General features: G+C 42.0%; 1 protein-coding gene across 1 annotated transcript; it reads left to right on the plus strand.

Moving 5' to 3' along the window:
• Positions 1-797: 797 nt before the first annotated feature.
• On the plus strand, positions 798-17,071 carry LOC310859900 (pregnancy-specific beta-1-glycoprotein 4-like; the record flags this gene model as incomplete). Its single annotated transcript, XM_083766666.1, has 8 exons — positions 798-973; positions 2,745-2,783; positions 3,068-3,367; positions 11,832-12,140; positions 12,445-12,708; positions 12,995-13,039; positions 13,748-13,829; positions 17,062-17,071. Exons 1-8 carry the CDS (start codon positions 943-945, stop codon positions 17,069-17,071), a joined length of 1,080 nt encoding a protein of 359 aa, XP_083622792.1. The 5' UTR covers positions 798-942.
• Positions 17,072-17,513: the final 442 nt, after the last annotated feature.

Here is a 17,513-nt window from a genome sequence, read left to right on the forward strand (position 1 = left end):
ATGAATCAAAAGTCTGTCAAACTCTAAACAACCTCTTATCTAAAAAACATTCTGGACATCAAAATGATAAGATACCAGGCAAACATGAACCTAGCATCAGTCTAAATAGCATGCTATCTCACGTTCTTGATGCCATCTCTAAATCACATTTCTGTGGTCGAGAAAAAACAGATCTAAGAAGCAAAAGACATAAGTGAGTGACCACTGAGGGTTAATTGTTTTCTGCTTGTTTCCTGTTATGTGGTCAGGTTCAGTGGTGCAAAAGTGAAGTGAAGTATTAATACTGAAATGTAAACATACTCTGGAATTGAAAATGTATTTGAGAAAAAATACAAAAGTATTGGCATCAAAATGTACATACAAAAAAATAAAAGTAGAATCAGTGGTTTGTTCTACCATTATGTAGTATTCTGACTGCAAAAATAACCTTAATAATAGAGAAAATATATCATAAATAAATACTGAAACAAGATATAATCATTAAGGAAAGTGTATGCATGTACTCTGTGTACTATGTAAACTCTTAATTTCCATTTTTCAGCCATTCACTTGCAAGAAATAATAATATTTGGCTATGAGATGTAATGGCGTAGAAGTAAAAGTACAGAAAATTGGAAAGTAAAAAATACCTTAAAGCTGTACTTAAGTATAGTACTTGAGTAAATGTACTTTACTGGTGGTGTCTCTGCCAGTGAACTGGACAGGGGAGGAAGGAAGTGATCCCACCAAGATGGCCATCTCATACTGCAGGGATGACTCTGATAGAGTCCAAGCTCCTTCACTGTCTCACGCTTCAAAATGACAGAACGTCCAGCCATAAGAACACTCCCAGGTGGTGGTGGGTGGATAGGCAATTTCTCATAAACTATTTGTTTTTGTGTTTGTGACAGAGAAACGTGTGCATCTTTCCTTGGAATATTCAACCCTTGATAAAGAAAGAAAATGAGCATCATTCTCATCTCCAGGCTAGTGGGTGAGTTTACAATTTAGGTTTTTAGCAGACTGATGCTCTCTAGATCAGGGTTTCTCAAAGTAGGTGGTGTAACTGTTTTTGGGAGCAACACTCCAGGCTGCTGCCGTGACACCAGTCCAGTGGTGTAAACTGTAAAGGAATAATTTGATAATATTTGGCTTTTTCCAACATCACTTATTCAATTATTTTATATTACGTTTAGTGTGAAATGTATGCTTTCAAATGTGCATTTTCAGTTCAATGTGGTCAACATCATGCTGTCTTTTATTACAGTAGTTGCTGATGATTGACTGAAGTCAGACCTGGTTTGGCATTTGTTTACACACGAAACTCAGTTCAGTGTGCTTTGTTTTACCCCAAGACTTAAGTTTCAGTTCACACGAGAAGTGCTGAGTCAAAACCGAAGCCATTTTATCTAATTTGCAGATAGCAAACTGCTATCCAGGGAAACCTTTTATTATTACCCTGCAGTGTGCAAATTTTGAAAAGCGCTGGTTTCAAAAATGTCTCAAACAGCCAGAATTACTGGAAAGTAGAGTTCTGTTGTATACTTTATGTATGTATACTTTATGATGGCACTGGCCAGTGCCATCATAAAGTATACTGTCCAGTTGTGGAAGAAGTACTCAGAATTATTTTTACCTAAATTCAAAAATGGTGTAAAGCCATCAAAATAGTTGTTCCAATGATTTGCCAAAATCTTAGCGAAATAGCAGATCTACAAGCTCACAATACGTCACGATGCAAAACGTTGTGAGCTTGTAGATTGACTAGCCAATGTCTGAAATGGCGCTTAATTTGTTAATGTATGTTTGTGTTAATAATCTAAAAGGAAAGGAAGGGAAGTTTGCACACTTTATTGTCACATCACTCTAAAAAATTGGTAAAATTTGTTTTTTTGTGCATAGTTCCTATCGTTTGTTTTTCTCCAAGAAAACAAAGAAAGGGGAAAGGAGAGGGGGGGGGATGAGCACACTTGTAGGCTCTCTCTTAGTGCCTGGACACACACACGCATGTGCGCACGCACGCACACACACACACACACACACACACACACACACACACACACACACACACACACACACACACACACACACACACACACACACACACACACACACACACACACACACACACACACACACACACACAGCACTAGTGTATTTACTGTATATTCCTCCAATGTATGTATTGTTGTTCAGCACTTTTTTGGGGGGATGTCCGTGCTTCCTTGATGGAGCAGAAGATTATTGAACACTCAAGTAAATTGAAAGTACCTCAAAATTGTACTTGCAGATGCATATATCTGCCATTTTTACACAATCTTGAAAGTGTCTGAACTAATGATATAAGAATTAAAATTTGATACTAATAATTAGAAGGCATTTGTAGAATCTGCCTCTATGGTCTTAAGTACTTGAGTAAATCTACTTAGTTACCACTGGAGCTGGTCAGACAGGAAGTAGATCACATAATGTTTACATTCCTGCTTAGACCCACGAGCCATCTCAAGTCTCATCAAAACACTGAATGACTTCCTCTGACGCATTGCATGGCAGTGCTGTCACTCTCTGTGTGTGTGTGTGTGTGTGTGTGTGTGTGTGTGTGTGTGTGTGTGTGTGTGTGTGTGTGTGTGTGTGTGTGTGTGTGTGTGTGTGTGTGTGTGTGTGTGAGTGAGTGAATAGTTCAATGTAAAAAACAGATGTTTTATGAGTTTGGTGGAAATAGGGGGGTTTGTGTTGAATGTTGTGTGTGTTCTTTTATATTGCAGGTCTAACAACATTTGTTATCCAAGTTGCTACATCTAAAGGTAGTATGGCGCACACACACGCTGCGCACACACGTGCAATCATTGCACATGCATGCATGCGCACGCACGCACGCACAAACACGTACGCACTCACAAAAACGCACGCACGCAGTTTATGTTTTTTAGAATTTGTTTGTGTGAATTCATTGATATATATAAAAGAAAACTAGTGTTTCACTATTAGATTAACCTCAATGAGCAAGATTAAGTTGGTTATTGGTTCTAACTGTGTTTTCGGTTAATTTTCCCCAATAAGTGGTTAATGAGTTTCCCTTCTGTTGCAGAGTCTCCCAAGGCCATTCTATCAGTATGGCCTCCAGGGACGACCGTTTATGTGGGCGAGTCCATGTTCCTTCAGTGCAGAGTGGAGCGGGGGGGCACTGCCGCCTGGACATACCGCTGGTCCCGAAAACAACCCCACGTCCCTCTGACCACGGGCCGAGGCCTCTTGGTCTCCGGTGACAGCCTCTCCATCACAGGGGTGAGCAGAGAGGACAGCGGGCTGTACTGGTGCCAGGCGGAGACGGAGCGCAACAACGTCACTGTGCTGGTGCAGAGCGACCCGGCCCACATGACTGTGTCAGGTGAGCCAACACCAGGGGTTTAGTAACTACAGTGTATAGTACTTTAGTAAGTAAGTACAGTACATTAATCGAGTACTGTACTTAAGTACAATTGTTTGGTACTTTGCTTGAGTATCTCCTTTTTCCATATTTTATACTCCACTACCACTACATCGCAGAGACAATTAAATGTTACTATTTACTACACTATTGTAGAGACCTTTTGTTCTTTGTGGTGGTTGACTGAGAGTACCTTTTTCCAACTGACTGGCTTTGTGCAGTAAACTTGACCAAAAAAGGGAAATGAGGAATGTCCAGGCGAAGAATTAAAGTTGAACTCAAAAGGTTTATTTGAACCAAGTTGAAAACAAAAATAAAGATACTTTTAGCATATAACTGTAACTGAGAATAGAAGGAGGTGTAGAACAAAAACCAGACGTAAAAAACTGTGAACCTCCAATCAACAACACCTGGCCCTCTGATGGCCAGGTCATTTATGTCCTCTCTGCCCTGTCTGTAGAGGGTGACAAAGCACACTAACAGGAATGTTAGACATGGCATGATGGCACATACATGATGTGATGGCCTATAGTAGATCGGCTCCTACACACCGGCCCCAATTGTATGGTGTGTATAACTAAATACAATTTATTAATACAAAGTAATGAATGGAGCCGATTCTTCATATTGTGTCAAAATAGAAAATGACTTAACTTAAAAAATGTCTACTGGGGACAGGAGTCGTCTTCAAGCAGCAGACATAGTTTTGTGATGGGTCGTTCAAGAACACTGGTTTGGGTCTTGATCTTCACAGAACGAACTAGGCCTTTGGCATCTGGCATGGTTTCCATCACTCTTCCCAGAATCCATGACCCTCTGGGTGCTGTCGAGTCGACAATCATAACAATGTCACCTGTCTGAATATTTTTCTTCTTACTTGTCCATTTTTGTCGCTCCTGCAACAATGGCAAATATTCTTGGGTCCACCTTTTCCAAAACAAGTCAGCCATGTACTGAGCTTGTCTCCATCGGCGTTTGATGTACATGTCAGACTTTTGAAAGACCCCCGGTGGTAGAATGGGTTTAGACCTCAAGGTCAGGATGTGGCTGGGTGTCAGTGCCTCCAGATCGTGTGGGTCGGATGACATGGTGGTGATGGGCCGACTGTTGAGAATCGCTTCTACCTCGCACAGGATGGTAAACAGGCCTTCATCATCAAGCACTTGCTGGTGTAAAACTGATAATAGGACTTTTCTCACCATTCTGATGAGCCTTTCCCACACTCCACCGTGGTGTGATGCTGATGGGGGGTTGAAAGTCCACTTGATGCCATCTTTCAATAAAGAATTCCTTAGTTTGTCCTGGTTCAGATTCATTAGGGCTTCACGTAGTTCTTTTTTTGCACCGACCAGATTAGTGCCATTGTCTGAACGGATGTGAGATACTTGACCTCTCCGACATATGAATCTCCGAATGGCATGTACACAAGAGTCTGTGTCTAAGGAGTATGCCATCTCTAAATGCACTGCCCTACTGGTCATACAGGTAAAGATCACTCCATACCGCTTGACAAGGCTTCTTGCTCTTTTTACTTGGATTGGTCCAAAGTAATCCATTCCAACATTTGTAAAGGGTGGCAGATCAGGAATTAGTCGTTCTTGGGGCAGGTCTGCCATTTTCTGTACTTTGGTCCTTCCTGCTACACGTCTGCACACAGTGCACTTGGTGATCACCTTTCTTGCTGCTGAGTTTGCATTTGTGATCCAGTACTTCTTACGAAGCTCAGACATCATGTGATTTCTTCCACTGTGGCCTGTGCACTCATGTATGTGACGTAGTATCAGAGTAGAGATTGGGTGATTTTTGTGCAGGATGATGGGATGTTTTACCTGTTGGGGCATGGCTGCACGGTTGAGACGTCCACCAACTCTTAATAAGCCATTATCCAACACTGGATCCAACTTGAATATGCAGCTTGTTTTTTGCACACAAGATGGTGCCATTTGCAACTTTGCCAATTCTTCAGGGAATGTTTGACTCTGGCTAATTCCAATGATGACCTTTTCAGCCTCTTCCATGTCATCTACAGTGATGTTCTGACCGTTCACAATGGAGTTGAATGGGTGCATTTTTGAAGCAACATTTTTGCTTTGGCAACGTGTATTTACACCAGTTTCCTTGAGTTCCATTTCCTTTCTCTTTCTTGCAAGTTTTCTCAGAACATCTTTAAACTTCAAGTACCAAGCCACTGCCTTCTTGAGTCTCAGCCAGTCTGAGAAGTGAGATAGTAGCTGGTCTGTTGGGCTTTGTGTGTTTTGAACATTGGTTGTATATGAGACAACCTTTCTTTTGACCTCTTGGTCATCCACTGGGTTAAACTGTAAATCAACGTAGTTAGCTGGCCAGTCATTTTCAGAATTCATGAGAAACGTTGGACCTTGTATCCATCGTTTGCATTCAACAAACTTCTTGGCACTTAGTCCTCTGGAAGCGAGATCTGCTGGGTTGAAATTTGTGCTTACATACCTCCACTGTGACGCGCTGGTGTTCGCCCGGATCGCAGCTATGCGATTGGCTACAAAGGTGTGGAATCGTGTTTTTTCATTGGAAATGTATTTCAACACAGTCTGACTATCTGTCCAAAAGACAGACTCCTCGAGTTCCAGTTGTAGTTCTGACCTCAGCATTTTGTCCACTCTTACGGATAGTACTGCAGCTGTGAGCTCCATCCTGGGTACTGTGATCTGTTTCAAGGGAGCCACTCTTCCTTTTCCCATCATAAATGAAACTGACACTTCCCCTCTGCTGTTTTTCATCCGTAGGTAGCTCACAGTGCCATATCCATCTTCACTGGAGTCTGAAAAGTGATGTAATTGGGAGCTTGTTGATTCTCCAAAGTCTTTTGGTTTGATGCAGCGAGGCACGCTAAAATCGGTCAGCTTTGTCAGACTAGATGTCCAGTCGGTCCATTTTTTAGATGTTGCTTGTGGAATGTTCTCATCCCATCCATACTTTTCTTTGCATAGTTCCTGGAGCATATTTTTTACAGGAAGGGTTAGTGGGACTAAAAATCCAAGTGGATCATAAACTGAACTTAATACAGAAAGCATTCCTCTTCGAGTGAGTGGCTTTTCTTTCAGTGTGATTTTGAACACAAATGTGTCATTTTCGACATTCCACTGTAGTCCCAGTGCCCTTTCCATGGGGAGCTCCTCTTTATCCAAATCCAACGTTTTAACTTCTTTGGCTCTGTCTTCCTCGGGAATAGCGGAGAGCACAGTGCGACTGTTACTCATCCACTTTGTGAGATGAAATCCTCCCATGTGACAGGCATTTGACAGGTTTTTAACCATTTGTAGAGCATCCTGTTCTGTGGCCATTGACTTCAAACAATCATCAACGTAAAAGTTATTATTAATGGTGCTTGCTATTTCTGGGTGTAAATGAGCCTTGTTGTCCTCGGCTGTTCTTTTCAATGCAAAGCTTGAGCAGCTGGGTGACGAAGTAGCTCCGAATAGGTGAACAAGCATGCGATGTTCGACTGGGCTTTTACTGACATCGCCATTAGGCCACCACAGAAATCTTAGAAAGTCGACGTCCTTTGCAGACACCCTCACTTGATGGAACATTGAGCGGATATCTGCCATAACAGCCACAGGCTCCTTTCTAAATTTCAGAAGCACTCCAATTAGGCTGTTTGTCAAATCGGGGCCTTGCAGCAGCTCAGAGTTGAGTGACTTTCCCTGGTAGGATGCACTGCAGTCAAATACAACTCTTAATGTTTTCTTTTTGGGGTGATACACGCCGTGATGTGGAATGTACCAAACTCTCCCGTCTGTCTTTTTGAGCTGCTCTGATGGTATCACTTCGGCATAGCCCTTTTCAATTACATCAGCTACAAAGTTAATGTACTCTTTCTTGAAATGTTCATTCTTTTCAAATTTCCTTTTCAGCCCTAGGAGGCGCTGTTCTGCAACTGAACGATTATTTGACATGATAAGGTTGTTTCTCCTGAAAGGCAAATCTAGATAATAGTGTCCATCTTTTAGTGTTACACTATTATTTGCACATTTCATGAATTTCCTGTCTTCCATTGACATCTCAGGCTTATCCTCAGATGCCTTCTCACTGAAGTCTTGATTATATTGGCTGATCAAGAGCTGCTCTATTTTGTCAATTGAAATTCTATTGCATTGGACAGTTGGATGGCAGGTTGTGTCTGTGCCATCATGATGTCCAAGTGGTCCATTGACAATCCACCCCAAATGTGTTCTCACAGCAAACGGTCCATCTCCTTTGCTGTTAATTACTTCCAAAGGTTCCATTACTTTTGGGGCGTCTGTTCCAATCAGCAGCTCCACTTCGGCATCAATGACAGGGATGTGCACTTTGTTCAGATATGGCCATTTAGATAGATCCTCCTTTCTGATGATGTTCTCTCTAGTTACAGGCATTTCCTTCTGTGTGTAAATGCCTGGAAGAATATAAAAGTCATTAGTGTCCAGTCCAGCCACTTCTAGGCCTGAAACAATGCGTGTTTCGATAACTTTCTTCTGACCCATAGTTCTTAATAAGATGTTAGTTTTTCTTCCTTGAAGGTTGAGTCTAGCCATTAGCCCCGCTGTACAAAATGATGCCGTGCTGCCTGGGTCAAGGAATGCATAAGTATGCACTGTTGTGTTCCCTTTCCTGGCCTTTATTTGAACCGGTACTATTGCAAGTTTGCAGTTGTCTTCACCGGCCCCAGTAAGACCGCTTGTCAGCACGGAAGCCATGGCTTTGTCTTTGGTGATTTCCTTCATTTCAGATGGGTCTCTGTAAATATGTAGCATTTTGGGGTGCCTTAGGCCGCAAATGCTGCAATTTAGTCTTCGTCTACATGTTGCACTGACGTGTCCTTTGCACATGCAGCCAAAACATATTCCATTCTCTTTTAGAAAAGTGAACTTTTCGTTATGTGTCCTCTTTTCCAACTCTGGGCACAATTCTAGTGCATGCTCTCCTTCACAGAATAAGCATCTCTTTACAGAAAACTGACTTTTCTTTTCCTGGGTTCCTTTTTCTTTTGCAGCCGTCACGGTTGTTGCAAAAATACTTCCTTTTATTTTGGGGTGTGATTGTGACTTGGACCTTCTTGTGTCTTTATTCACTGGGTCGTCTTTAATGTCACCAAAGATGGGATCTGTAATAATTCTGACTTGTTTTTCGAGAAAAAATACAATGTCCTTAAAGCTTGCTCTTCGGCCGTGGTTCTCCTGGAAGTCACATACTATATTTCTCCATTTGTCTCTTAGGCGGTAAGGCAGCTTCTTAATGATTATCAACAGATTAGAAGGCATATCAAGCTCGTGCATGTAGTTGACATCTTCCATGGCATTACAACATCCTCGTAGGAAAAGACTGTAAGCTTGCAGAGCTGTAGTGTCATCAGGTTTTATTGACGGCCATAAAAGAGCCTTCTCCACATAGGCTGTTGAGATTTTATGCTCGTTGCCAAAATGCTCCTTCAGTAGAGACTTAGCCTTCCTGTATCCTCTGTCCGACATCATGTGTAAGCAACTCCTCACAAGTTCCCTTGGTTGTCCTTGGGTATACTGTTCCAGATAATAAAGACAATCTGTGGGATTTGGGTTCTTAGTTTCGATGTTATGTTCAAAGGATTTTATAAAGGTATGATATTTAAGTGGGTCACCATCAAAAATGTGAATTTCCTTCTTGGGCATAGAAGACAGACATTGTTGTTGAATGAGTAGGGCTGTGATTTCATTTTGTTTCTCCATGACAGAATAGATATTGTTGCCTTGTTCAACTTGACCTCTGGTACCCGTCTGGCTTGCCGCAGGTGCTGTAGTGCGAGGCCGGATGGCCGGAGCCACAGCTCTGCCTGTGGCAGTGCCTGCTGGTGCTGATGCCCCAACATCTCTCTCTGGTATTGGGTTTGCTGTCAGTGAATAGACCGGAGCCACAGCGCCACCTGTGGGTGTTGCAATTAGAGCTGGTGCCTGTCTGGGTTGTGAGGGGACCTGTCTTGGAGTGGGTTGTGCATGTGATGTGGAAACAGCTGCCTGCTGTCTCTTCTCAAAATATGATCTCATCCCATCTGTCACTTTAGATGTAATAGAAACATCAGATCTCCTTGAACCTAGCACCTTCATTTTTGCCACATTAGCAGCCATGTTTGTGTCCAGCTCCAACTGTTCTTTTTGTCTTCTTAGCTGCTCCATTTGTACCTCTAGGGCATGTCTATCCTGTATCATTTTTTGCTTAACGATGAGAGCAGCCATTTCTGCCTCAGCTTTCAATCGTGCTGATGCTGTACTTGAAGCTCTACTAGAACCTTTTGTTTTCTTGCTTGCATTTGATACACTGTCACCAGGTTGAATCGTTTCCTGTAAGTCAACTGTTTCAGATGTTGCCTGTTGTGATTGAGATACCTGTTGTGACTGATCAGAGTGCATTTGAGCATTAGGTGGTATTGTCTCCTGCTGCCCATCATTTATTTTGTCCTGTCTAGCAGGTATTTCAATATGCCGTACATGTCCAACATTCATTTCCACCTCTTCAGGTGAACACATAAATTCAGTAACTGGCCCAGTTTCTTCCACATTACTCATTTCATGCATTGACATTTCATACATTGGCATTCCAAGCTTAACAAACCACAGTTTCACATCCTCCATGAAATCTTTATGGTGTTTTGAAACACGTGAAAACCACACATTCTGATTTTCAAGTTCCTCCTGTGGAATTGATAAGATTAGTGAATTGTGTACTGCTTTTGCATTTTCGTACTCATTTATCAGTTCCCCCATTGTGCTTTGCACATCCTTTGTATTTGCGTCATTTTTCATTAGCCCTTTAATTTCTCTTGTGAGCTCTTTCATTTGTTTCACATGTGAGTGGCGGTCCTTCTGATTCTTTTCAATTTTATTACCCAGCGCTTTGGCTGAGAGCTTGACCCTCCTCCTTGTGTCCTCCTCCATTTGATCCATTCTGTTTGTGTCTGTGACGTTTGTGTCACTCATTTTCCATTTCCAACATGTAATTCACAGCAAGAATACACAGCAGGGGTGCACACAACACCAGCCAAAATCCAAACAATAGTCCCCAATGGACCAGCAGTAGTACTTCTTTCAACTGTGTTCAAATTCAACCAAATACACAGAAGAGAAGAACCTGCTATACAATACGATTGTATTTCTCACCAATGGCTGTGATGCTTTGCTGCTTGTTCAAACATTTTCATTGCTGTTGTCCATATGTCACTCCAAACTGAGTCACATTCTTCTCCAATCCAGAAATCAATCCGTCCAAACTCCATGAATCCATGTTGTCCATTTAGTCCTGTACTCCAGAAAGGTAGTTTTTTACAATTGTAGAGACCTTTTGTTCTTTGTGGTGGTTGACTGAGAGTACCTTTTTCCAACTGACTGGCTTTGTGCAGTAAACTTGACCAAAAAAGGGAAATGAGGAATGTCCAGGCGAAGAATTAAAGTTGAACTCAAAAGGTTTATTTGAACCAAGTTGAAAACAAAAATAAAGATACTTTTAGCATATAACTGTAACTGAGAATAGAAGGAGGTGTAGAACAAAAACCAGACGTAAAAAACTGTGAACCTCCAATCAACAACACCTGGCCCTCTGATGGCCAGGTCATTTATGTCCTCTCTGCCCTGTCTGTAGAGGGTGACAAAGCACACTAACAGGAATGTTAGACATGGCATGATGGCACATACATGATGTGATGGCCTATAGTAGATCGGCTCCTACACTATAATTATTTGAAAACTTTAGTAGTTACTGTGCAGAATATTGCTACTTTGTGGTAGCCTATTGATTATTTTACTTAAGTGAAAACTCTGAGTATGCTGGAAAATACATAATTTCCACCTCTCTGCGTGGTGTCATGTTTTGTGGAGGTGCACAGTGTAGAGTAAGCTACAGTAGTACTGTGCAAGGTTGGACAAGGTTACTCCTACAAGGCCCAGGCCGTAGCGTAACGGTCTGGGCACCGGACTGGTAATCCAGTCGCAGTGTGCCGCGGGTTCGACTCCCGGACCCGACACGGCCTTTACTGCATGTCATCCCCCATCTCTCTCCCGTTTCCTGTCAGCCTACTGTCTGTCCCTTCAAAAATCAATAAAAAAAAGGCGTAAGCCGCAAAAAAATATCTTAAAAAAAAAAAAAGGTTACTCCTACAAAATGGGTTTGATTGATTGATTGATTGAATAGCGCCTTTCTCCAAAGAACATTTACCCATACATTCACACACCGATGGCACAGGAAATCGTGCCGACACCAACCTGCTCATCAGGAGCAGTTAGGGGTTCAGTTCAGTGTCGTGCTCAAGGACACTTCAGCCAGGAGGAGCTGGGGATCGAACCGGAAACCTTCAGATTTCAAGATGTCTCTGTCTCTGTCTCTGTCTCTCTCTCTCTCTCTCTGTCTCTCTCTCTCTCTCTCTCTCTCTCTCTCTCTCTCCCAGATCTGGCCCATTCCATGCTTACAGTCACTCCCAGTAGCAGACAGTTCTACAGAGGGGACCGTTTCGCAGTGCAATGTCCCACGTCTGAGTCTAACAACTCCACAGGCTGGGTACTCCAACAACTGACCAAGGACTTTGGACTGAGAACCGCTGACTTCCAGAATGGATCGTGTTCGCCACTGGAGGGCACCGTTATCCCGAAGACCAGGGAGACGTGCATCTTCTCCAGTGTGTACAGTGGTAATGGTGGGCTGTACTGGTGTGAGAGGGCCGGGGTCCGCAGCAATGCGGTCAATATCTCAGTAAGCTGTGAGCCTCCTGGATGCTTAATCTACTGTATTATCTAAATATTTTTTCATTTCAAGGACTCCCATTTTGATATGCGTTTGGCCACGACCCCCATTTGGTACAGTTTAATGTTTTCTTTGCTCTTTTCTTTGCTATGCATATGTTTTATTTATATGCATAGCACTTTTCAAAAACACCTGTAAAATCTGAAAATACACCTTGGTATAAACATGACCAAACTGGGTAATGATAATTTATCGTTTGATTAACTTATCGATTACATTATCTGATTAGTTCGATTGACTGAATGATCCTTTTCCGACAGATGGAAGCATCATTCTTGAGAGCCCCGTCCACGCCGTCTCAGAGGGAGACGTGGTGGTCCTGTCCTGCATTTACTGGAATAAGAGCCGCAGTGAGACCACCTTCTTCAGGAACGGAGTGGAAGTTGTCACTCTGAGCTCCTACAAGACAGACAAAGTCATAAAGATGACTATTGACAATGTGACGAGCGCCCACCAAGGCTTTTACAAATGTGCGTCCCGGGATCGACAGATGGAGAGTTCAGAAAGCTGGCTGGCTGTGAGAAGTAAGAATGGATAGTTGGTGGGACCTGGATTATTGGATACCATAAGAATTCATTATGGATACCACTTGTCCTATGGATACCACTTGTCCTATATGGACAAGTGGTGAAAACTAGCACTCGTGCTAACACACTGTAAACGATGCATCTACAAGTTGTACAATTGTGCACTGAGCAATGTGATTGTTATGTCCATATCAAATAAATAAACATAAACATAAGAATTCATTATGGATTGCCGAAAATGAGCCATTGATATGATATGAGTTTTTTTACGCCCTCATCTTAGGTAACTCAACATCGACAGATCGGTCGACAGATGCCACTGGTGATGGTAAAGTGATATCAGAGAGTTTTCAGAGCATGTACCAAAAGATGTCTTAGATGTAAAATGCTGTCAGTGTAATCAGCGGATGTAATATGGGACAGTTTCCCCCTTGTATGAAAGGCAATCTGTTTCTGAAATATGCTTTGCCATCATACATGGTTTTCTTGTAGTTTTGTATAATTGGCTAATAATGTTCATATTTAAAAGATCAGTATAGGCCTACCTGGTGTTTACATAATAAGTTATCAATGGTGTCGTATTAACCTCAGCATACAAAACATGACGAAAAATTATAGGAATAGTAAAGTCTTAACCTGTTAAAACTGGGAAAGCATCTATGTCATTTTAGAACGATCCTATCGGCGGGGTAGATTGTTTAATGCTGCGATGGCTGAGGGAGGGGACAAAACTCATACTCCCTTTTCCACGCTAAGGTTCTGTATCTTTGTCCTGATGGCATCAGGTTGAAAAAGCGATACAGGGGATGATCAGTGTCATTTGATATTGAAAGTACTAACCATGTGATGGCCTTATTGTTCATATCAAGTGTGGGTGATTCCCCCGATCTGATGATCTTGGAAGAAATAGGCATAATACTGAAAAGTTTGTTTCTGTAGGCATGCACAGTATGTTGTAGAAACATGCAGACAGTACAACAGAACCGGTTGAATAATGTAGACATACTGCAACGTGATTTGTCATTTCCTTGTTCAGGTGTGTGGAAATGGGCCTCCCTCACGTGTTTTATTGTGCTACTCCTGCTCCTCATTCCACTGACTATCTGGCTTGTCCACAGGTTAGTTCCACTCTATATCATAGTACTTTGGTTTACCTATTCTACAAAATTCAATGCGTTTTTATTAGTCACTGACTTATACAGGTAAGCTGTGAAATGTTGCTGGGACTTTGTGCCACGTATATGTGCTGCAAAATATTTTTTGTTAAATTAAAACAAAATGAAAAGGCAACTGACACACCTACACGGAGCCCGCCAGAAGCGTAGAAAGCGTAGATTAACTTTTGTCTGGCAGCCCGCCAACAGCGTAGCCTACGTTTTCTAGGCTTTATATTCTTTAATCCATGTTTTGATCGGATCGCATCGATAGCTGTCTCTCGTTAGCATCCCAGTGTAAAGTGTGACAGTGGACACGGTCATTTTGAAGATGCGCGCCATCCACAGTTTGCACTCTATGTGCAAGTGGTGAAAGTGTGGTGAAAACAAGGTTTTTCAACGGCCGACAGCAGCCGCTGTGATACTCGCGGTCGGCACCGAGCGAGAGAGCAACAACCGGTCAAGACACCACACACAGCATTATGTCATTGTAACACCCGGTTACAGATATTTGGCTCTTCAAAATAAGGGTTGAAAGGCCGTGGCAATGCGCGATAAATAGATTAATGAATCCTGGCGGTCAAACGGTTCTAAGAGACAGCTGTCTCCTCTGTGTCTCCTGTGTCTTCTGTGTTTCACAAGCTCGCAATTCATTTCATTCATTTGGGAGTCACGTGGTTTGACGAGACAACCTTGTTCCATGGGGGGTGGGGGAGGGCAAAAGACAGCCAGGGAGCAAGCTTGTCTCGTCAACGTGACTCCCGTTTGGAAATGAATTGCGAGCTTGCGACACAGAAGACACAGGAGACATCGAGGAGACAGCTGTCAGGTGCCTAAGGTGTGTCAGGTGCCTTAGACAGGTATGTAGAGCAGAGGATGCCAAAGCAACAGGGTCAATAAAATGTGCAAGTCTCACATATACATAGCATGATTGAGCAGCATTTCCTAGCTTAACCACATGAACCTATTCTGGTTCATGGGTGAACATTCGATCTACAAGCTCACTGGTATGTGAATTGTGATAGATCTGCTATGTTCTGCAAAGAGATTTGGTGCAGCGGGCATTGGGAAGTAGTTACTGTAAGTGCATTGAGCTCACTGAATGCATGTTATTCTGCTGGGCCAAAGGTACCAAATGAGCTGCACTCGTGGCTGTTGTCCGAGCACCAAGGAAGGAGCAGCGATGGCTCTGCCCAAGACCAAGCAAGATGTGTCCGAAGTGCAGTGGGATCTGTCCTGGATGGAGATGTCAAACCTGCTAGATAAACAATTATATCCTGGGAGCAGTGGTGGAAAGTAACTAAGTACTGGAGTATTTCCAATATTCAGTACTTTTACTTCTACTCCATCTCAGAGGCAAATATTATACTTTTACTCTACTAAAATTATTTGACAAATGTAGTTACTAGTTACTTTAGATTTTGATTATTATTACAAAACATACATTAACCACTTCAGCTCTGTATACATTTTGGGCATTTGAAAATAACCCATTGCTAGTCGTGACACAATTTACTATTTACAATTTAGGCATTTAGCAGACGCTCTTAATCCAGAGCGATTTACATTAAACAAGAACAAAAAACATGGTAATACATCAAATACATAAAAAGTAGTTATCATGAATCATATACCTAAGCTAACGTAACATGGGAATATTTATATAATGGAACTATGCATGTATACTTTATAGTGCTAAGTCTACATAAAAAATTCAGGGCTAGGGCAAGTGCTACGGGCCATGATGGAGTCTGAAGAGGTGGGTTTTCAGATTACGACGGAAGGTTGGGAGTGAGGCTGCAGTTCTGATTGTAATGGGACGTGTATTACATAGTTTTGGAGCCAGAAGGGAGAAGAGTTTGGGACACACACTCACACACACACTTCACAAGTGTAATTACTAATTAATGTACGTATTTGTTATATTTGTTATTTTCCATACTTACTATTTGTATATTATATTTGGTGAGAACCACATAATAAGCCCTCCATGGGTTTCTTTTCTCACTTGCACATAGTTCTCTTTTATTGATACTCTTTTTATTGTGCTAATAAACTTAACTAAACATGTGGAACGTTAATTACCTTTGGTTGCTTTGAATGCCAGCATCAGAATGTTTTATTCTGTGCGGGTAGCGACCGGGAACCAACGGAGGGACCAAGCGAGCTGTGGCATGACACATTGTGAGCTTGTGCATAATCTATTTTCAAAAGATTGTAATTTTATACATTTATACATCGATTACTTTTCCGTAGTTTAAAAAAAAATTCAACACAAAATAATTCTTACGTGATTCTTTATAATAAACTAAATGTGAGCAGAACTGTCCTGTGCTGTGCTGTCATCCCCGCCTGTTTGGATTAAAGATCTTTGAAGTACATTGATATCATATCACACCCCCAAACCCAAACCACCTCCCAGTATTCAGATGAGTCTCTTTGTAAAAACAAATCATGTGATATAAGAAGAGCACCCGATATATAATGCACTGCAGTAGGTTAGGCTGTAGTTTGAGACAGTCGAGCTACAGTCAGATCAGCACAATGACTGGGAGAGTAATATTCTGTAAAGTTTAATGGTGACGAAGAAGATCAAAACTGTTTTGACACTGAGGCTTAGCTGACGGGAGAGGCTGAAATCAATAGAGCTCTGGGAGACAAACCTTAACAGCGCCTCGGGTTAGGAAAGAAAATGATCACAGAAATGGAAGACGATCTTGGTGAGTCTTTCAAGATGGATTATGATATACTATAATATACTAGAACAGTATAGTAGAATTGTTTTAGATATTTGTGGAATTAAGGTACAGTCAAAAGCTTTGTAATAATAAAGATGCTTTGTGAAGACACGCTTTTAGTGCATGAACCCTATTATGGGGTGACATTGGGGAAATATTAGATCTACAAGCTCACAATGCACTGTGTAGCAATAAATATCTGTGCCGAAAGAGCACTAGTGGTAAAATAAGTATTGGGTTTAGCATGCAGGGCTGATTATTTTCCCATTTCTGTAGATAATGCCTATAAAGTTCTGGGAGGTTAGAGGCTGCGTATCTAGGAATGCTTGCAAGCACAGTCTTTCAGGGATAATGTTAAAGGTTAGGGCACTGCCATACACGCATGGCACACTTTGGCACACAGAACCCTTCCTACTTCCACACCTAAGTTCCACACCCCTTCCCTACTTCCTTCACAGGTGTTCCTGATTATACTAATGAAGGATATGTTCCATTCTGTTCAAACAGAGTCAGGGTGCTACTGTGCTGCTATTGTTGTGCATGTTAGCTCACTGGAAGCACTCTGCTAAACAGTGCAGCGGGTCTCAAAGTGTCCTTAGAGTGGGTTCCACATGGGTGTGTAAATCTGAGTGTATAGTGGTTCCATTTGTACACTTAAGCAATATTACACGAGAGGGTGTGGTTTAACGTGATTATTGCCACGACGGTGATGCGGTCAGGAACAAGATGTAGTCGAGTTCTGCAAGCATCACTGAAGTGGCAATAATCACGTTAAACCACACCCCCGAGTGTAATATTGCAATTTTACAACCGTTACCCTTAAAACCAAAACATGTTTTTTTTAATGACAGATGTAGTCACTACGACCACAAATGTCCCAAGAAACTAGCTAGCCTATAGCCACCGAGTT

This window comes from Protomyctophum parallelum (assembly GCF_964188405.1).
Source record: "Protomyctophum parallelum genome assembly, chromosome: 6".
In the NCBI taxonomy this organism is placed as follows: Eukaryota; Metazoa; Chordata; class Actinopteri; order Myctophiformes; family Myctophidae; genus Protomyctophum; species Protomyctophum parallelum.